Genomic DNA, 22,380 nt, shown 5'->3' on the forward strand with positions numbered 1-22,380 from the left:
GAAATTTTTACTGATATCCAATCTAAACCTCTCCTGGCACAACTTCCATTTCCTTTTGTTCTGTCCCTTATTACCTGGGAGTAAAGACTGACTCCCACCTGGCTGCAACATCCTTTCAGGAAGTTGCGGTTGTTAGTCCCCCTGAGACTCCCTTTCTCCAGGCTAAGCAACCCCACCTGCCTCATAAAACTTGTGCTTCAGACACTTTAGCAGCTTCATTGTCCTTCTTTGGGCACGTTCCATAATGGTATTAATTTACTTGAAAATTAGGGTAGTCAGACAATGATTCTGTTTAGTCCTTCTATATTTTCTGTAATACAAAGAATGCCTTCAGGTTCTGGTTACTCATAATTTCTCTTGCTTCTTTGTCTGTGTCCATTTTAGAATTCAATAACCTTTTCCTTTAGTTCCCCTTCTCCCCTGACTTAAACTCAGGCTTTGAATTTTGGCTTGTATTGCTGGAGTGTGCCATGTAAGACTTCATGGTTTGAATTCCTGTTTATGTCCAGGCATATCAGCCTGCATCTTGATCTGCTTTAGTTTATAATCTCCTATAAATGCTGAGTCTCTGCTGGGAGAAAAATCTTTCTGCCTGTATACAGCAGTTATAGTTAAGGTGTTCAAGTCAAGATTCCTGTATCTAAGGACAGATTTGAGGTTTTTTTCAGGACAGGATTCCTGTATTTTTGGCCCAGGGAAATAACTCACCTGTCTATCCTTCTCCCTTCACCAAATGTGCAAGAAATACTTGTGAAGAAGCAGGGCTGAGGAAGAATTCATTTTCATCCAAAGAGTAGATTTAGTTTTCTACTGAAAAATGGGCAAACATTATATATATTTCCTTAGATACTATGTAACCTTTTTAGAATGTTAGGAAAGATTACTTCTGTATTAGAAGGACATGAAGGAAAAATGAGGCACAAAAATTACCTTTCTTGGTCTTTGAAGCTCACTTGGTTGCGTTTAATCGCATATTGGATAGATTACACAAAATTCTCCCACTCCCACCAGTAACAACATCCCACAGCCCTTAAAAACACATTCTGATTTGTAGTAAGTTTCAGTTTTCTACCAGTTGCATTAGAAAGACAACACTGCCTTTCCAAACAAGCATTTTGGTTCAACTGTATGGAGACGGCGGTGTTGCAGTACTGCATTTCTAGGCAAACCACCAGTGATGATAAGCCTCAGGGATGCATTGCCTAAGAAAGCTCCCCCCAAGCCTGTTCCCTGCTCACTGGGAGATTTGGGTAAATTCAGCACATCCATACTGCACACACCATATCCAGGGATTTTCAGGCTGGGGGCAGCCTCATCCACTAAACAACTATGGTGTGGTGCAATAGTGCATGCACGAACTAGCTCAGACTTGAAACTACCTTCTACATGTACTTGCAATATTTGCTACACTGAACTAAAGCTTTTTTTTTTTTTTCCCTCTCTTTGAGACACCTCTTTTTTTGTGGGGGAAAAGTCTTGGATGCAGCAGTCCTGCTTTCCAGGGTATGAACCACTAAGCTGACGTGTTTGAAGGAGTCTAATATGTATTTTAATGGGATTATGTTTCTTCGTATAGTTTCTAGGAAAATGGTCTAAACATTAAGCTCATTACCGACAGCTAGACAGTTTCTGTTCTGACACTGTCTTGCACGGGGCCCATCAGGGAAGGTGCCCCCCGTGGGTGGTCTGTGGTGGGACAACACTGACTTTGAAGTTCTGCTCTGAGACTGAAAGTGCTCATAACACAAACCCACAGATCTAGGTAAAACCACTAAGGCTCTCGGATGTAAGTAAATATTTGTTTCAGGAACCAGGAAAATCTTGGTTATGTGATTTCCTTTCAGGGAATTTAGCTGTTGCATTGCTATTTTATACACAAGTCATCTTCAATCTTTCTGAGTTCAGGGTATTCTCAAAGACATGGGGGAACTTTCAAGAGGTTAATTGTTTTCTTCCACCAAATCTGTAGAAATCTGTAAATTAAACTGGTTAACACCAACTATTAGTGACCAGTACTGTAGGACATTGTTTTTTACTGTATGCTGTAAAACCAATGATATCAACATAAGCATTCTAATCACTTTTGCGACGTTTATCAAATCGCTCCAGTAAAGCCTTCCATATGCTGCCTGGGATTGTTTGATGCTTGCTTATGAGAGCCTGGACAGCAGTCTTTGTCTGAAAAGAGAAGAGAAATTTGCCTTTACAGACCCATTTATGCATAGAAGGACAGTATAATCACTGACTTCTCAGAAGTTCAGGAGAGACAAATCACACATAAGTCTGCTGTAAGAAAAAAAGTTGTTTTTCATATTAGCTAGTTGTCCTAACAACACCTTTCTTGGAAAACAAAGGAACAAAAACAATGACTGCAGTTTGTGTAGGCTCAAATTATTGAGATTTAACCAACCTGGTCATTACTAAGTCAAAGTAGCCTTTAACACATGCAAATGTTAAGTTTCTGCAATGTCCCATCCCTGAAAATTTTAATCAAAAATTATGGATAAAGCCTGACTCACCTCGCCTGATCTTATAGCGGACCTTTCTTGGACTAGGAATTTGGAGTAGGAACCTCTGTCTGTCCTTCCAAGCATGAATTATCACATAATTTTATCATATACAGCATGCACATAATAAGAAAATTCATAATATCATTTACATGAGATTGAAATGCAATTTTAGGGTGAGAATGAATACAATATCCTATATTTCTAAAAGAAATAAGAAATTATCTCCTTTTGGTTTCCCTCATGTATTTAAACTTGAAATAAGGGTAGCTACATACTCCACAGATATTCTCCAGAGTTATAGCAGAATATCACTGTGAAGTTAGGAAAAAAGTAGCAAAACCCTTCCAGATAGATTCATGTCCTAACTCCTTTCCAGGACAAGACCAGACAGAGGACAGCCAGGCCACTGCTCAGCTCAAACCTCATTTAAGTTGCTTTAAGTAATATCAGCCACAAAAGACCTAACTGCACTCCCACCAAAGTGGGTGGTGGTCAAAGAGGTTGGCCAAAGGCTTGACTTAGTAAAATAAATCAATATCATGAGAAATTTCAATTTTACTTTCACAGGTACACAAAATATTGTTCCCCCAAAATACAAGAATATGAATAACCATAAGGGCAGTCATATTGCTTCCAGACTCCTAAAGCTGCTTAGACCAAACTCCACAGCTTGCTGGGGCTGTTCCCTTGTAACAGACCAAACCTGTCTTTCTGGTTTCACTTTTATGAAGCTCAGAATAACCTGCAGTAGACCATTGAAAAATGAAAAAAGAAAACAAAAGAAAGAGAAGCTAGCCTTGCTGCATCTTTTTGGGGGCAGCAAAGTGATTTTTTGTAAGTGATTTTGTTTTGATCCATGTATTCCTAGGTCATAGCAGATTTTAAAATTTTTTTTGCCTAAAATCCTCCTATCATCTTCCACAAAAAATTTTAAAAGCTGTATTTTCAGTTTAGCTTAGTACTTTGAAAAATGCCTAAACTCTGGACCTATAAACACTTTTATGTTCCTGGGCACAACTGATTTCACCAAGATGTAGGTAATCCAACTATTTTCATATTTTGGATGCAACTTTTTTTTTTTTAAGTTTTCATTTTGACACTGAGACTGAAGCTCTTGTGGAACTTTGCTTCTAGAGCCCTATGCTATTTGGTGAAGACTCTCAATGTTATTTGTTATTTATGAAATTTATTTTCATAGTTACCAAAAACCGCACTTAAAGCATATTTTACATCATTTCAGTTATCATAATTATTATCAAAGTTATCAAAGGCATGGGAAAAACAAAGTTACCATGACAAGAAGACAGAGCTCACACATTTCAAAAGGATGAGGGCATCCCAATCAAGTATTACTATGTATTTACTATTTACTTGTAGGTATTTGTACATTAAATAATCCCAGAACTCAATGGCCCATAGCTTTAACAAGCTAGAAAAAGTGTATTTGCCTTTATTCAAGCATGCAAAAAACTGGTTTCTAGTGCATTATATAATAGAGCAAAGTATGTAGTTCAATATTGCAAGGAGAGAGAACTTACCTTTTCAACTAATTCCTCTGTAGTTATATTTGGATCATAAGGGATTGGCTTCCCAATGTATGTGCGAAATTTAACTGGAAGTCCTCCATATGGAGGAGTAAAAGGCAATCGAGTGCTTTCATATAACTGTCTAAAAAATCCTGAAATAGTTTATGGGAGGAAAAAGTGAGATTATAGTCACAGAAAACACAATCCAAACATGACATCTGATTAATGTAGAAGACTTCTTAAAAATGCATGCTTCATTTGACAGTCAGGAAGTTGTTACAGGATTGAGGTAACTGTCCACCAAAACAAAGCTCAACAGACTTAGTAAATCACAGAAATAAGACTGCATTAAAGAACCAAACCACACACACAAACCAGTTATTCACAAAGTACTTCCATATTGGAGCTACCTCTGACCCACAGCAAATGTTAGAGAATCCAAAGTTAGAAAAAGTCTGAGAAGCAAAATCTAAGATTAAAGCAAGAGAAATCTGAGAGAAAAGAGATAAAATATTCTAAATACATAAAATATATGTTCTTACTTCTTTCTTTAAACATCCTATAGCCTTCACGGACATTTTGGGTATACATTGGAATAATGGGCTAAGGAAGTACAAAAAAAAAAAGAAGGAAATGTTATACCAGGTTTGAATTTCTGTTTAAGTGCCTGTTAATGCAGCTAAGAAAATCATTCAAATATGGAGGGTAATTATAAGTCAGTTAAGGAATCTTGATATAAAAAACTCCACAATGGAAATAAAATCCTATTTCTCAGCTCCCACAAACATGTTTTAAAGTCACTATCTGTAAATAAAATGATTGACATTGTATTAAGGTTTATATAACTTCAATGTTATGTATTTATTGCTGTATCACTGACTGGAACATAAAACAAATTTCCACAGTTTCTCTGTCTAAAGCTTTCATCATGAGTGGTGAATAGGAAAGCATTTAGTTTGTGAAGTCTTGCAGAAAGCAAGCAGACATTCACACTTGGCCCATCTCATCTGCTTCTCAAATAGACTCTCACTGAAGCAGTAATGTTTGGATAAAACTTCACTGGAAAAGACTTCTGCAGATGCCTGAGACAAAAAAGGCAATTGTGTATCCTCACTGACCTGGACTACACACCTTCTGGAGGGTGGATCCCTAAGCACTTACAGAACAAGTTCACATCATTATTGTGACTGAAAAGAAACATGCTTGAGATACCGGCACTTGAAATAGTCACGTCTGACAGCCTGAGGTAAGATTTCATAGTTTGTAGACAAAGTGCCAGTAATTGTATCCATACATGCAAAGACCTTTTCCTCCACTATTGTCCCTTTTCCTTTCTCTGAAATTCTAATTTGAACATGTTGTTGGAACAACTTGTCCAGAAGGTAATGAAAGAAAACTTTTGTACTGTTGAGAATCACAACCACAGAACAGAATCTGCAGGATGAGAAAAAACAATCAAGAACAAGAAGTAACTAGAGCTTAACAAATAACTCATAGAGACAGAAACCATTAAAAGGAAAAAATACCTGAGGGAGAACAAAAATATCAAACATGCATAAAGTTGTAAATCCCTCAGAATGAGAAATAAAGGAAAATTGTTAGAAATAAACCCTTAAAAAGCAATCAGGAACATCTTTTAAAAAATATAAGTACTGGACACTAAAGATACCACACTTTGCTTCAGCTATTAATTGAATACCCTACATCTAACAGGTAAAATGTTTGAAACCTATCAGTCATATAGACAAAACACTTCAAATTTTAGGAATAGTGCAAGAGAAATATATGTTAGGCTATAAAGAAGTCTGGCAACTAAAAGGTTACTCCCATAAAATGATCAGCCATTGAGGTTCAGAGTAGGCAGAAATGTTCAGTCCCTGAGCTGGAAAACACAGGTACACACATAGAATCTTACATTTGTAAAGCAGCACAACCAGATCTGCAGTAACCTGCAGATTTATATTTGCTGTGCTGGAACCAAGCTGGATCACACCCAGCCAGCTTGAAAATCACAGAATTTTCAAAAATCACTACAGGATAGTTGGGGTTGGAAGAGACCTCTGGAGATCACATAGTCCAAACCCATATATGAGAATTTCATAAATCATAGTTCCTGTTTATTTCTTACCTAACTTGACTTGAACAAATTTTTTGGCACAGATAAAATTCAGGGATCTTCAGAAACAATGATCCATCCCCATTAGCCTGTCAAAACCAAGCCAGTAGACAGAGGCTATTTCTGAAGGTCATGGATGAATTTGACTGAGACAAATAAATGTCCCAGAGGTACACGGAGTCATTGAATAGTAACACTCTCTGACTCCAGTTAAGCAGAGTAGTTATATAAAATGAAGTAGAAACCAACTGTGGAAACTTTGCAGGTAAGGACTGAGGCTGGAAGTACCTTCCTTGTTTGCTTTTCTTCAACTTTTTCAGTGGAAGAGCTATTGAACTTCTGTAATATTATATGATGGATGGGGATGTCTATTCATATATAAAGTAGGTTTTGTCTTGCAAACCCCATTCAAGTAATCTGTGGTAGGTTATTAGCCACCATGCAGTCATTTTGATAAAGTGTGTGTGGTTCTTTGGTTGATGGCTACAGTGTATGTAGAAAAAATTTTAAGAAGACCCTTATAATTCTATCTTGCTTTCATTCACAATATCTGACTAAGTGTTAGCAAATTTATATTAATTGCTACATAATAGAACACCTTGTGATAGCTGGATGAATCTATCCCCAGTGTATTTGGTTTTTATGGCAGGTTTTGGTAGCAGGGGGAGCTACAGGGGTGGCTCCTGTGAGAAGCTGCCAGAAGCTTCTCCCATGTCTGGCAGAGCCAGTGCCAGCCAACTCCAGGACAGATGTGCTGCATGCCAAGGCCAAGACTTCAGGAAGGATAATAACACTTCTAGGATAACATATTTAAGGAGGAAAAAAGAAAATTATTGCACACATGTAATTGCAGCCAGAGAAAAGCATAGTGAGAATATGTGAGAGGAACAGCCCTGCAGACACCAAGGTCAGTGCAGAAGGAGGAGGTGCTCCAGGCACCAGAGCTGAAATTCCTCTGCAGCCTGTGGTGCAGACAGTGGTGAGGCAGCTGTGCGCCTGCAGCCCATGGAGGTCCAGGGGGTTCCAAGATCCACCTGCAGCCCATGGAGGAGACCCACACTGGACTGTGAATGCCCAAAAGAGGGCTGTGAACCCGTGGGAAACAGTGGTGGAAGAGGCTCCTGGAAGGGATTTGCAGATCTACGGAGAGAGGAGCCCACACTGGAGCAGGTTTCCTGGTAGAACTTGTGACCCTGTGGGGAGCTAACATTGGGGCAGGCTGTGCCTGAAGGACTGCACCCTGTTGAAGAGTGCTCCACATTGCAGTAGTTCATGGAGAACTGCTGCCCATGGGATGGACTCAAGTTGAAAAAGTTTGTCTCCTGTGGGATGGACCCCACACTAGAGCAGAAGAACTGTTCTCTCTGAGCAGTGGCAGAAACAATGTGTGATGAACTGGCAATAACCCCCATTCCCCATCTCCCTGTGCCACGGCAGGGAAGGAGGGAGATTCAAGGAACTGGGGGGCGGGGGGCCAGCAAAAGGTGGTTTTAAGACTTTTACTTTACTTCTTTAGTAAGGAAAATAACCTCTCATTATCTTGCTCTGATTTTGTTAATAATAAATGCAATCACTATCCCCAAGTAGAGTCTGGTTTGCCCATGATGGTATACATTGAGTGATCTCTCCCAGTCCTTATCTCAACTCATGAATCTTTTGCTTTCTTTTCTCTCCCCTGTTCACTTGTGGAGGGCAGTGATAGAGAGGCTTTGATGGGTGCCTGGCATTCAGTCAGGGTTAAATCACTACACCCCAGTCTTTGGTCAACCTGCAAGATTAGTCTGGCCAGTATTGGAAAGGCTACAGCAAGAAGAAAAAATCAAATTTGAAATGTGCCAAAAGATGGGATCCATGGGCCTAGCTATGGGCCTAGCTTTATGTAAGAAGTGATACATAGGGTTAATATTGCCCTCTCTATTGTCAAATGCACAGCACTTCTGGTTTTAAGTGTTTAGTTATCTAAGGTCTGTCTGATTACAGATTTCCAAAGAAACATCAAACATGCTCAAGGTTCGATGAAGCTTGCCAGCCAATTACAGTGATGCTCACAAACAGGGATCCAGTCAGACTTCTGATCATAAAAACTCACAAAACTGAATGAGGGTAACAATAAGAGATATAAGAAGCAGCAGCACTGTAGAGGTAAGCCCAGGCTAGTAGCTGTCAAAGGATAAAATTCTGCCTCTTGGTAACAGTCCTACATAATGCCTGTTTTTCCAAACACTATGCAAAGGACCACATGACCCTTTCACACTGCAAGAACCTTATCCTCCATGAATATCCAATTCATTAAATAAAATTTTAAAACCCAAACAAACAAACAAAAACCCCACAAATTCTGTCAACAGAAGGTGCTAACAATTTTAGGTATTACAATTCAGCTATTTCCATCTGCTCCTAAATTATGGAAGACTGGTAGAATTAGGAGGATTACTGGCACGAATTCTTGTGATGTGTTTTGATCAGCGTGGCAGTTTGTAAGGGCAATCAGTTCTTTAATTCAATTTTTATTTAAAAATCCACAACCTATTACATTGCATTACTGTAAGGCTACAGGTGAACAGAGAACATCTGGCAAAAGATTGTCCAGATGTTTGGAGTAGGTTGAAAGACAGATGAAATCAAAATCAATAGAAATCACTCAAGTTTTTACAGTGACAAATCTTTCTAACTGCTTCAGCAGTTATGCATAAATTAAGAAGACTATTAGGGAACTCAAAATGCCCATACAAATTTGACTGAGTTTATCCCAGTCACATTCTGGTATTTTGCTATAGTACAGACCCACTCAATATATGAAGTATTGTGACTAACATTTACCAGCCCACACTTTTGAGAAAAAGGACAGGAAAGGGAACAGAAGCACATAAAACATGACTTTTAAAAGGCCAAGATGTAGAAACAAGACACTAGGCCAAAAATTATTTTATCCATTGGGTAAGTGCCCCTAAGTTTATTCTAGTGATTAATTATCTCCCCACAATAATTCAGAGATAGATTTATGAAGACATATTAACCTGAAGCATGCATTTTGCAGCTTCAGGTACTTTGTAACAGAAGCTATAGCACAAGAGACCAAAACAAAGTTTGAGAAGCAGCAAATCGGATGAGGTGCAAACGGGATATAACCGCACAAAAATCTGAAAAGGATGTTACGAAATTAAAGTTTCATGGGAAGAACTCAAATCCCTGTACAGCTTCTCCTATATAGACAGAAAACTTTATATGGAAGGTCAAAAAGCACTGCAATTGATGAGATATTCATAAGAATGTGATGAAGAAGTGATGGTTGTGCAATTCATGAGAGAGCAGCAGCAAGTGCATGGTAGAACAGATAAAGCGTGGATTTACACCAGTATTGACAGACATAAAAAGCACTAGGTATGCTAAATCTAAATTAAGGCAGAAAATTTGTGTCTAGAGGTGATACGTGGCAGTTAGGAAAAAGACGGGGTTGCTACTCCTTCAGCTGCAGGCCATCCCAAATAACAAAATTTCCCAGAGACTGTATCAGAAAAGCAGTGTCACACATTTAGATGGAAGAAGTCAGAGCTAGTGGTAGAAGGCTGTATTTATAGACCATCATCCATATGGAAACTAACTGAAATATTGGCCATGTGCACATTGGTGGAATGCAAATCAAGAGAGCACATCTCTAGAGGATGCTGAGGATCTGACCTCTACACTGAACACATTCCAGTGCTTCTGCTTCAAAAGTGCACACATGATTCAAACCCAGACACTGATGAAGACACATCTTGGGTTAGTTGATGTGATCTTTCACAAACATGAAGAAAAGTAAGGATAAGGAAAAAGTCCTAGACCCTCCCAGAATAAATGAGAAGAAAGAAAGATGAGGATATTACATTAAAGAGCCATAAAAAAGTGACTGGGTATGCAGAAGTAAGATAAAGATGTAAGCCTACTAGGATAAGCAAAAAGAATGAAACCTTAGGGCAATATGGAGAAGGATCACAGTGAAGATTCCTGAAATACAGTCAAGATGAGACACTGGATGCCTGCATGATGGAACTTTAGGCATGGAACCACAGAGATGGATGCTTTGAAACAACACAAAATCCTTGATCCCTATGGATTAATGTGCTTGAGGAAAATGAAGGGAAAAGGTAATGAAATCTCTGCTGCCCAACCATTTCTTCTGGAAGATTTTCCAACAAATACTTCTAAGCTGCATTTTATAATGAAGCACATATGCAGAAAGCATAAACTGGGATTGGTAACATATGGTACTCACCACTTTTGCATCTAGAGCAACCTGAGCAAAGCCTTTTCGATTTCCCCACATGAGCTGGTAACTTTCATCACTGAACAGCGCTTCCCGAACTCCACCTGGTGAGACGGACACCAAGTATCCATTCTTCAGGGCACTGAGACACTCCTCCCTTGTACCTGGTATAACACCAGTCACTCCCAACAATAATTTAAGTCCTGAAATAAATAAGTAGAAAATGCATATTAATATGACAATATAACAACATATCCCCAATACTGCTTGCGTGTAGGAGCCAGATCACAGCTAATTTAAAATCTAGTAGCTATATATTTAGACTAAGGCAAATTTTTATGGAGGAAGTAGGACACCTACAGGGTAAATGTTGGCAAAATGACAAATAGGTGACAATATTTTTGACCAAATATTATGAAGATGAACCATCTTATCAGGAACATCTCAATTAAAAAAATGCTTCCACATGCTGTCTTCCATAATTATCAACCAAATTATGTAACTAAAACTTGTGGGTCATAACTAGAAATCTGAAAATAAGCATCTATTCCTCTCTCCTTCTTTTTACATATTTTAATTCAGAAAAAAAATCAGTACAATGAAGATTACTACAAAAAGAAATACCTGACAAGTACCTATTTTTAGTTTTCTTTTAAAATGTCATGTTTAACATTTTAAACATTGAGGCTTTGAGTTATCTAATTGAGTATTTTGTGGTTAAATTGCAAACTATGTCCATCAAATTGAACTGCTGTAAGACTCTTGAGATGCACGAATGACAGAAGCTAGCAGGGCAATTTCAGCACCATATGAACAGTTCAATGAATCTCCTTTCTCTGTTTCCATAACTGGGATTTTTCTAAAAGACAGATTGAGAACCATGGAAGTACTCTATGCTTTTTAATATTACCTTCATATTTTCAATATATCAGTTTGGAACTCTGATAGAAAGCAAACAAGCATTTTCACAGTCTTCAAATTCCCTGTTCGAGCAGCATAGTTTGAAAATAAATTTTTTATATTACCAAATGGAAGCAACAACTACAGACTGACAGAGGTCTGCAACAGAAACTTTGGAAGACAGTGGATAACACAGTGCTGAATCCTGTAATTTAATTGTAGTTAAAATTATTCAAGGTATCACATATGATAGATCTTTCTGTCAAAGACAGATGTTGACTTTGTTAAATCCCTTTGTGAACTCAGATATATTTGTTTTATCCTAAAGTTAGGAATGCTATATCCTTATTAAGCAAAGAGGATCATCCTTTTCTTGGCTTTAAAACTTTTGAGAATTATAATGTATCACATGAAAATATTACCACTCCTTATTCCCCTTTTCCAGGTCTCAGAGAATTTTTTTATCCTCCGGCCATGCAAGGCTTCTGTCTAATGTCCTAGCCCTTCAAAGCCATGCAACACCTCTGAATCATCCTTGTCCTTTTTTTGTAACTTTATTACTTTGCAGCTATTCTGTGATGGAGAGACTTTTTAATTCACCAGAAGAATTCTCCTGTAACTGTAATTAATCCTGCAGATACACTGAACTGAGGTTCAGCATATGCTCATGAGCATTCTATAAGAACCAATCTGTGAAGTGTAACATTTCTTTGCAAAAAGTAAGGAAGCATGGTAGAGCAAGAGAAGGTTAGGGAGAAATTTCACTCAGCCTATTACTTTTAGCCACATTTTCTACTAATGCAATGGGGAGGTCTAACCTCAATTATTTGTAGTCTTTCTTACCAGATGTCTTTTCATAGACTTTTTACAGGTTGACACAACATTTGCCACCTTCTGTTGCTCTAGCATGAACATAATGCAAGCAATATGTTATGTACACACCAGTAGTCCAGGAACTGCACAGCTGAGAATGTTGCTTAGTCCTAACAATAATGTACTATATATTTGTAATAAAAATCTGTGCTGTATATACTTCAATTTGAAGCAGTTCCCTCTTATTTATCCCTTAAAAAAGGAGTCTCCTTTGCAACATTTTGTGAAACTTTCTCTTTTTTTGAGGGTACTCTTAAAAGCAAATCATCTTGTGACAACTTCATACTTCTGGCATGCTCAGTACTACACAGTATTTACTAAGTATGCTGTAGAAAATTCTAGGGGTACCTGAATATAATTTTTGCATCAAATTCACTTGAGTATGCTACTTGTTTCCAGTGTTTTCAGGGAAACTTCCATTTTGAAGAATGTCCTTCTAAAATAGCTTCCCTTATTCTCTATTATTAAAACAGCTTTCAATGTAAGTGGTATAAAGGTGCCTTTAAATAATCTCCCTGGTATTCCTTCTGGATGCTCTTCTTTATGCCTTGTTTTTCTAAAATTGAATTATCTTTGCTTCTCTGTATCTTCTCCTGGACAGTCATCACTATCAGAAGATACAGAAAAGGAATAGTAGAGTACTATCCAGCACTTTCTACTGAGGGATGACATTTCATCCCAAAAGGATTCTATGTCTATTTGTTGGCTTTGGAGGGTTTACCGGTGTTTTCACTGAAAAGACAGGATATTCTGCCCTGTTTGTCCTCTTTCATCTACCAACTTTTATTTTAAAAGTCTAAAAGCAGTGTTTCAGTTTAAAAGATCTGTTTCTAGAATAGTAAATGTAAAGTTCACCAAAACCAGAACAGGTCAGGTGAATCCAGGAAGCTTAAATACAAGAAAACATGTTCTTACCTGGTAAACGAAACACAAAATGATCAGCTACTGAGAGGCAAAGTCTTTTCTTCCAGAGAAACAGCCTAGACAAAAAGTAAAGGTAGTCTATAGGAATAGCTCCATGGTAATACACAAGGATGGCTGGTCCTTCTGGGAGGTTTTGCACACCATGAAGCTCATAACCTGTTTGGGATGGAAAGCAATACAATGACAACAATATCTGTAAATCATCTGGCAGTTTAAAGAAAAACATTTTTTAAAAAAACAGTCCTTTTTTAAATGACTTGCAGAGAGTTATGAAAGCTTCTGCAGTAGCTTTTAAAATACTTATGTTCTGGATGGAACTTTTGGTCAATAGCAGAGAGAAAGTCCCACACACACCAGAGCTTATCACCGGACTGATTTGTTGGTCAGCTTAATCATGAGGTCACACCCAAACCTGACATCTTCCCCAGTGAGGGAACTAAAGTAATTATTTCCCATTAGGAACTTTTTGTACATAGTACAAAAGTAATGATTTTTTAAAAAAAATTAGTAACTGGTCTGAAAATGCTTCATTTTCAGAATTAGAGGCAAACAGTCTGGATGCTTCCCTGAAATCTAGAAGTATGAATCTCCATTTTGTGTCAAGGAGAATGAAGAGTTTTCTGTAATATGTTTATCTTTTTGAGAAGGTGAGATGTCCAAGTAGAAACCATAATCTGTAAGAATCCCAAAGAGAGGTTCTCTCCGCAAGAGTTAAATGAATTCACTTCACAGTGGGAGGGAATTTCCTCACTGACATGGACTTCTATGAATCCTTGTCATGACTCTTCCTACGTTTGATTTAGATTTCAGGTGGAGCCAGACTAGAAGGCTAATGTATACAAAGGCTTGGGAAAGCCACAACTTCTGCCAGCTAAGAGCTCCATTCCACCTTGTCTGCCTTCATTTCCATCCCTGCTACAGCTCCTGTCATGAGCTGTTTGGATGGGATTGGAGTAGGCAGAGTCCAAGAAAGACGTGGAGAAAGTTTTACCCTGCTGAATGTTCAAAGATGCCATACAAAGTATAAGAAATGTAACTTATTTGCATCCATTTGGAAGAAAACAAAATAAAATTAAAACTTTTGTGTATTTACCAATTATGGTAATTCAAAGTTTCAGACAAGTCATGTCGTACTTACCATGCCATACTCTTGCGTATATATCCCAAAAGCTTGCTATAGTTTTTCTTACACTGTCCCAAACATCACTCAAGGGATCTGCTTTTACCTCATTGTTCCTCTGATATATTAAAAGCAAAATATTAGTAAGGTAAATGAAAAAGACAATTGTTAAAGGAACTATAAAAAAAACTAATATTGCACTAATTGTCAGTGAGGCGATGATCACATGAAAAAGGTATTTCTTCAGGAGCTCCACAATCGTCCATTCTTCCAGTGCATAGACAAGGCAGCTGAGGTTGGTCATCGGTATCTGTCCTGAAGCACAGGATTCTTTTCTACCTATCATGCCCTGCATGGAGAAGGAAAAAAACCCTCAGTTGTAGTTTCTTTAATCATGGGAGCTTCTCAATTTAGGAAGAAAATTTTCTGTAGATGCACCTGATGCCTATTTTGGTACACCGCAGGTTCAAACATTTGGTGTCTCTCTGTCACGCTAAGATAGCTGCTGGCTATGAGATTATCTATGTGTTTATGGAACAGGGGCTGAAAGGAGAAGGCCTGGAGTTCAAGGAAGCCTCAAGATCCTTCCAACATGGCTGATCAGACGATTTCTCTCAAAAGAGGGTAAGTGGAGACTATTTTTAGCAGCACTAGCCAAGAAGACTGCTGCCAGAGTTGTGGGCTCTCCCTCTCCTCTGTAAAGCATCCAGACTGGGCTTCTCCGTCTGTTAGGCAGTAATGGGATCAGACAGTGGAGTGAGCAGCTGAAGGGTCAGCAAGCAAAACCAAGGCAGTTATGGCTCCTTCACAAGGCCTGGAGGTGCCTGGGACAGCACTTGGTACTGCTGTTAGCACTGGGAAAAGCAGCTTTTCACCCCTAATCCATACAGCACACCTTTCTGTCAGATCTTCCAGCCCTAGCAAAAGCCAAGAGAGCTCTGGAGCCCTACTGATATGTTTTCCACATGCAACTCCCTCGTTTGTCTGCTCCTACAGCTGACCCTGCCTGCCTGGCAGAAGGTAGTGGTTACACTGGAACGCAAGAGCACTCAGCATCACTGGCTGCTTTTAAGATTCTTGAGCATTAGCCAGAGATTTAAACATTGCAATCCAGTTCAGTAATCCAAAACTGAATAAACACTGCAATCCAGTTCAGTAATCCAAAACTGAATACAGATTTTCATTGCCTCAATCAGGCTGCTACTTGTTTAATGAGCAGATTTTTCTGCTCCAGCACCAGAACAAGTACCTACAAGAAACAAAGCATAAGTGCCAGTCAGTTCCAGGATCATAAAATACAGCAAGCCCAGACTTCTCTGACTTTGTGTCTTCAGCTGTGTACTTATATGAGCAAACCTGCTGTGCACTGCCCACCTCACTTCTGTTTTCCTTCTTTGAAGCCTTGGGTAGAATATAGGGGTGGACTGGTGTAAAGCACAGCTCCCTTCAGAATCGTGGATGACAAGGAGTACAGCAAACAGCAAAAGTGGAAAGCAGCCATGAACAAGCACTACAGTCTAACGCACAGTAAGGCAAGCAAGCCCCATGGCAAGCCCTGCAGAATGAGCAGCTGCAGTAGCTATAAACTTGGTCTTGCACGTGCCAATGAAATTTGTCCTTATCTCAAACCCTTTGAATTCCACATTGGACACCTTCAACAAGGACCACTTCGTTTAACCCCAGTAGGAAGCAGAGCACCACACAGCTGCTTGGTCACTCCCCACTGCAGTGAGATGGGTAAGATAATCAGAAGATCAAAAGTGCAAAAACTCTTGGTTTCAGCTAAAGGAAATTTCATAGGTAGTGGACAAGCAGAAAGGATAGTAAACTAGCAGCTCAAAGGAAGCAAGCACTGTGTTAAAAGATGCTTGACATCGTAAAAACAAATTAAATCAGTGTGACAAAGAAAGACACAAGAATGAATATAGAATTGTTTATATTCTGATGACTGGTGCCTAAGACATAGGAAGATCTGGACATTTTCACTGAAAAGAGAAATATTGTTTATCAATAATATGAAAGAAAAAAAGGAATAGTTGCATGATTCAGATATTAAAATATCTGTTTAGACAGTGTTTAAGAAGGATAAAGCTGATGGTGTGGTGCTACTCTGTAGTAAGTTATTGTTTATAAAGTTCTGCTAAAAGCAAGGACTACAAATCCTCAAAGTGTGCAAAGCATGCTGTGCTGACAGAGCCCAGGAGAAAGCCATGTCAAGGGGGCTTGCCTCAGGCTACTGAGTCAGAATTACTGAGCAGTACTTGGAATAACTCATTCAGCCTGCAACATAGGGTGAAGGAAGTGAGTGGATTTTTCCTTGTTACAGGGAATTCAGATCTAGGACACAGACTACTACAGCCAGAATCTAAAGTGTCTCAAAATCACAGATAAAATGTCCATACTCATAGCAATTGCATCAATAATAACCCCTATATGATATGGAGATTAATATGGATGAACAAGAGATCCTATAATCTACCGAAAAGATTTAAGATTATTCCAAAGTCCCCAAGCACAAGTAATTGCAGACTCAGCAGACAGATTAACTTCTGGCAAGATAAGTGAGAAGCTGGTAAGTGATGAAGGTAACTGATGGCACTCATTTCAATTTTGTGGGAAACACACCTTGTAAACAAATTCACCCTCATTCTTTGAGGAAATTCGAGGTTTAATAGCTTGTGCAGGTGTCATGCACGTTCAGTTTTAACAGGGGCTTCTTAAAGAGTCACTTTGAGCCACACATGAGCTGCTACTTGAAAGCTGTCCTTCCACTACTCCTTTGCTCTATGTTCTCACTCCCAGCCTGGTCTCCAACAGGATCATCTGGCTCCCTGCTAACAGGATGCCGGTGAAAATGCTGGCACAAGCAAAATCACTCTTGTGAACAGCGCAGACTTAGGCTGGCATGCAGGTATTATGCAAGTATATTAGCAATGCCACTTGACAATTTTATTAAAAAATAAATCTCTTTTAAATGGAGCACATATGCAATGAATTACATCATCAACTAGCATGACAAAAAAGTATCCATCAGTGGTGGAATATCTACCAAATGAGAACTGAATCTATGTCCTAAATTATTCAACATTTTCATAGTTTTCTTCTAATATATAATAGGATGATTACATTGTTCAGTTTTAACCGTAACATTCCACTGACTCCTCTTTCTCTATCCCAATTCCTATGTAGCAGAAAATTACTTGCAGGCTGGAAAACCACTACCCTTAACTTCATTAGCTCACAAACTACAGTATAAATTGACACTTTAACTTACTAATTTCTGATTTTAAGTTCAATATAGACATTGGAAAAAGCTTTAGAAATACAATAAAACAAAACAAAACAAAACAAAACAAAATAAAATAAAATAAAATAAAATAGTGTGCAAAATAGTTTGGGGTTTTTTTAACCTACAAAACAGATTTTAACAGTACAGATTTTACCAAAGATATCTGAAAGTGGTTGGGTGGACACAGAGTGAGTTCACCTTCCACCAGCTAACTGGGTGTGTGAGATATAAGCTAATTAACATTATTCCAGTTGAATCCAACAGTAGGAAAAGAATAAATGATTGATTGAGGAAAAACTAGAAGCAGCATGGCTTTTTCTGGACATTGGATACTCAGCCATGGTTCAGTTTTTGCTCTCACAGTTTAATTGTACACTACCTCCAATATTTCATAGGAAAAGAATGAACCCTGATCACTGAAACCTGGACCCTGGGTTTTGGACCATATGATGTGAGTCCAACATGGTAAATGCATCCCTCTTTACTGTCAGAATAACATCAAAAGGCTACAACAGGACAGGACTTCTATTTTCCCATGTTCTACTGGCTATCTCTCACCAGACTCCTGTTGAAACCGCAAACACAATTTTGAAGCATTCTTTCTATGAAACACCACATAGGAAATTATTACGTAACTATTTGAGTGCTTATCGGAAGCCTGTTACTAACCACCTCCTTGATTATGCACTAGGAGATAACGCAGGAGTGTTACCACAACACATTTACCTACAACTCTTTTGGTTTGCCCTAAATGTCAAAATTCAAGAGAGAAACTTCTCCTCTGCTTTTATCAAATCTGAGCCAGGAGCAGCTCCAATGAACTTCAATACTGAATATCCTATAAAAGGTTAACAACTGGGTATAGTGTTGTATTATTTAACAAAAAAAACCCAAAACCACCAAACAAACATTTTTTAAATTGTCTACATTTTTCTCATCTTATCAAGTGATGGACCTGAAGCTACTGTTCTGAGTGATTTCATTGTTCTTATAGAGAACAACATGAGTGTTGACATGCAAGGTATTTGTTTGGGCTCCACCTATAAAGCACATTGAATTCCAGCGTAATCACTGTATATACAATGTAAAATTACAGGTGATGTCAGAGAAAGGCAGAACTACTGTCTCCCTACTTAGAGAGGAGGTCCCATTTCAACAGAAGTCTCCTGTACTACAAGTCGTTCAGATCCTAAGCTCTTGCTGAAGCATCGTTTGCTGATAAGGATAATCTTACCAACACTATAATCCCAGGGAAGAACAAAGCTGTCACAAGAGGCCTATTACATTAAAATTAAAACCTTGGAGCTGGCTTTCAACCATGACTGAAGAGTCATAATCTCGGTCTTGCTGCTTACTAGTTTGCTCTTGGCAATAAGTTTAGCAGAGCATAGTGAGAAGATGCATTATACAGAAGTATAAAGTAACTGCAGACTCTTTGAGAGAGAATTTTTTGGCATCTACTTCCTTGTGGCAGGCTTCTACTCTTCAGTCAAACTCAATTGCTCTGTTTCACATGGGGAGTCATCTAACAGTTACAGTTCTGTCTCCCTCCTGCTTTTCAGTGCAAATGGAATTCCAGTTTTCTATTTCCTGGATGTTTTGTGTCAGTTCCATGGCAACTTTCTTGTGGGTCTCACCCTGCCACCACCCACTTTATTTGTCTCCATAAACCCACCCTTCTTGTACCCTCCTTCCCCCACCTTCAGCACATCCACCCCAAAAATGAAGGGCCTATCCCCTCTGGGAAGAAACTATCAGCAATTAAAGTGCTCAATCCCCCAGGTTTTTGCAGCCATTCTACCTTTTGCACACACTGAGGATACTAAACCCAGAACACTGTTTCCCATTTACAGCCTCAGCAAATACGAATAACTGAATTCCCACTTGGGTTTGACAGAGCATGTGGAATTTATGCACTATTGCTGGCTGAGCATCCTTGCTCAGCTTAGTTCTGAGAAATGTGTCAGGTAAGAGCTAGAAGACTAATAAAATCATAGAATCATAGAATCAATCATAGAATCATAGAATGGCTTGGGTTGGAAGGGACCTTAAAGAGCACCTGGTTCCAGCTCTCCTGCCATGTACAGTGACATCTTCTACTAGACCAGGTTGCTCAAAGCCCAATCCAACCTGACCTTCAACACTGCCAGTGATGGGGCATCCACAACTTCTCTGAGCAACCTGATCCAGTGTCTCATCATTCTCACCCTAAATTTCTTCCTGATATCTAATCTAAACTGCCCTCTTTCAGTTTAAAGCCATTCCCTCTTGTCCGGCTGATTACATGCCTCATGTGTAAAAAGTCCCTCTCCAGCCCTCTTTGTAGGTCTTCTTCACATACTAAAATGCTGAAATGAGACCTCCCTCTCACTTTCTCTTTATCAAGCTGAACAATCCCAATTCTCTCAGTTTGTCTTTGCAGGAGAGTCCTCTGATCATCTTTGTGATCCTTCTCTATACCTGTTCCAACAGGTCCATGTCTGTATTATGCTGAGAACACCAGAACTGGATGCAGCACTCCAGGTGATGTCTCACACGTGGAGCAGAGCAGAGGTGCAGAATCACCTCCCTCACCATGCTGGCCACACTTCTTGTGATCCAGCCCAGGGTATGCTTGGCTTGCCCGAGCTGTGAGCACATGCATCCCTTTTCTTCACCTGGAAATGTCATTTAACTTTTCCAAACGCCAAAACTGCGAAGCCTCGGGGGCTTCCCCAATGCCAGGAGCTAAGGGCCCCTAAGAGCAGATCGCTGCTGAAGCACGGGAGTGCTGGAACACCGCCGGACCTTCCCCCGGCGCCGGACCCCGCGGGGCGGCACAGCCTCCCCTCGCCGCCCTCCATTCCATCCCATCCCATCCCATCCCATCCCATCCCATCCCATCCCATCCCATCCCATCCCGTCCCGTCCCGTCCCGTCCCGTCCCCCCGCCCCACTCACCTGCCCGCGGCTGCCGCGCCGTCCCGAACCCCGCGGATGAGCTCCGTCCCGGGATAAGCGCACCGCCACCCCCGCACCCAGGATGAGGAGGCGGAGCTGCGCCTGGCAGCCCCAGTAGGCTCCGCGCCCAAATCTCCAGTTAATTCTTCAACGATAGAAATGCCGGGACGGGTGGTGGGTGCCCCGCCCGGGCGGGCTGGGATGGAGGAGCCGCTTCCCATCGCAGGGGAACTGGGGACCAGCGGAACCCTCGGCGCCCTTCCCCGTTTGGAAGAAAGAAGCATGCCCGGGACGTGCTTCCCGTCAATTCATGTCTACGTTGATTAAGGAAACTTTCCGACAGTGTCGTTGATTGCTAAGTTAAGATCAAGCGCTGGTTTTGCAAGGGAAAGGATCTCTTTCAAAAGCCTAGGAGAGCTGGGTGTCACACAGACTTGCGGTATAATTGAAGCAGAGCACAGCTCGGCCATGCTAATCTGGCTAAATTCAGCGACGGAAACCTGAAATGCAATAAATACCCTTATGTTGAACTGTTGTTCACCCTATTCATTACATGGTGGAGCTCTTATTTAGACTGATATGACCAACAGGTACCAGTTTTGAAGTTCAGAAAATGGTTAATCCAACCTGTTTGAGGCAGGTGATTGAATTTCCTTGATTTGCCAGTGCATTTCTTCCCACACGTGCAGTGCTGTAGCTGTGGTTCAGGGGAAGCAGACGCAGACCTGCAAAAAAAGCATTCACCAGTGATGCTTTTCTGTTGGCTTCTGCCTTTTGTGGCACAAGAGAGGCTTGTTCAATAACAGCTTTTCTTGTGAGGGAAGACAAAACATGACATCCCTTGACTAGCATGAAGCAGCAAGTCATTGGGAAAGTGGTTTGGCTAGTAGAAAGTTTGGCAGAATGCGGATAGAAACTATTTAAGAGGCAAAAGTACCTTTAGATGATCAGTGCAGAGACAAAAAATTTTATACGAAACATTTACCAGCCAACATCAAATGCAGCTGAAATTATTTTGTTTTGCTTGCATATGTTTTGTTTCCTTGTATTTGCATGATTGTGTACTAACATGCAAACAGTCTGGATAGAAATGCAAGAACTAAAACTACTACTGAAGAACAGACCTGGCATGAAACAACAACATAATAGTATGGATATTGAAAAATGCATTGGAATGAAGACTACTGAATAGCATTGTGTGATTTAAAAAAAAAAAAAAATGCATTGCTATCTTCGCTTTTCCTTTTTTTTTTTTTTTTTCTAGAGAGTCACCTTAAAGAAAAGTGGTATGAGGCTTCTCAGAGTATTCTTAGGAATCTGGTATGGGCCTCTGTCAGCAGATTTGGATATGAAGGGAGATTTCCAATGATAGACAAAACTACTCTGAGGAATCTATGTCATTACATGAAATCAGAATTTAGGCATTTGGATCTCTGGGCATGGGAAAATATAAAGAGATGCAACATTTCAACAGTCTGGAATTTTTAGGTGAAAAAATGGTCCAAATTTTTAGAAAGTTTCCAAAATTCCTACAGATACCTAGTGTACAATGTGTATTACCATGACTATAAAGATTCTTTGAGAAATGGAGCAAAAGGAACTGATTGGTATAATAAACTGTGCCATGTGAATCAGAAGCATATGTTAAACTTCAGCTAGAAATAAAAGTAGCAACCAAGGTGAGATAGATATAAAAAATTAATAGGGCTGAAAAAGTACTTTGCTCTTATTTTGAATTAAGGTAATGAGATGGAGAATTGGCAGATTGATAATAAAGATGAAGGAGGAGAAATAATAAAATGGAAATGAAAAATCACATTTCAGACATGGTCAGAATAGAACCAGTTAGTTTTTTCAATCTATGCAAGAACAATGTCTAGATGTAATTCCAGGCCCAGTAGTAAGGAATTTCTACTGATTTTGTAGAGTTTAGAAT

At 39.5% G+C, this 22,380-nt stretch overlaps 1 protein-coding gene across 3 annotated transcripts in view; it reads right to left on the bottom strand.

Annotated features, from left to right (window-relative positions):
• Nucleotides 1-931: 931 nt before the first annotated feature.
• The window catches only part of LOC146442006 (DGAT1/2-independent enzyme synthesizing storage lipids-like), a 51,336-nt gene continuing 29,887 nt past the window's right edge, over nucleotides 932-22,380 (bottom strand). The window contains exons 3-9 of one of the 3 annotated variants that reach the window (XM_085052859.1): nucleotides 14,442-14,564; nucleotides 14,234-14,333; nucleotides 13,087-13,251; nucleotides 10,408-10,601; nucleotides 4,579-4,639; nucleotides 4,049-4,188; nucleotides 932-2,178 (exon numbers count right to left, since the gene is read on the bottom strand). In XM_085052859.1, the coding sequence (XP_084908985.1) occupies nucleotides 2,074-2,178; nucleotides 4,049-4,188; nucleotides 4,579-4,639; nucleotides 10,408-10,601; nucleotides 13,087-13,251; nucleotides 14,234-14,333; nucleotides 14,442-14,564 (888 nt within the window). In that variant the 3' untranslated portion in view covers nucleotides 932-2,073. Of the gene's footprint in view, nucleotides 2,179-4,048; nucleotides 4,189-4,578; nucleotides 4,640-10,407; nucleotides 10,602-13,086; nucleotides 13,252-14,233; nucleotides 14,565-20,444; nucleotides 20,907-22,380 lie in introns of those variants that run through there. The other 2 variants (XM_085052858.1, XM_085052857.1) reach the window with 2 other exon arrangements.

This window comes from Lichenostomus cassidix, chromosome 2, assembly GCF_008360975.1.
Source record: "Lichenostomus cassidix isolate B80296 chromosome 2, HeHo_3.0, whole genome shotgun sequence".
NCBI classification, from domain to species: Eukaryota; Metazoa; Chordata; class Aves; order Passeriformes; family Meliphagidae; genus Lichenostomus; species Lichenostomus cassidix.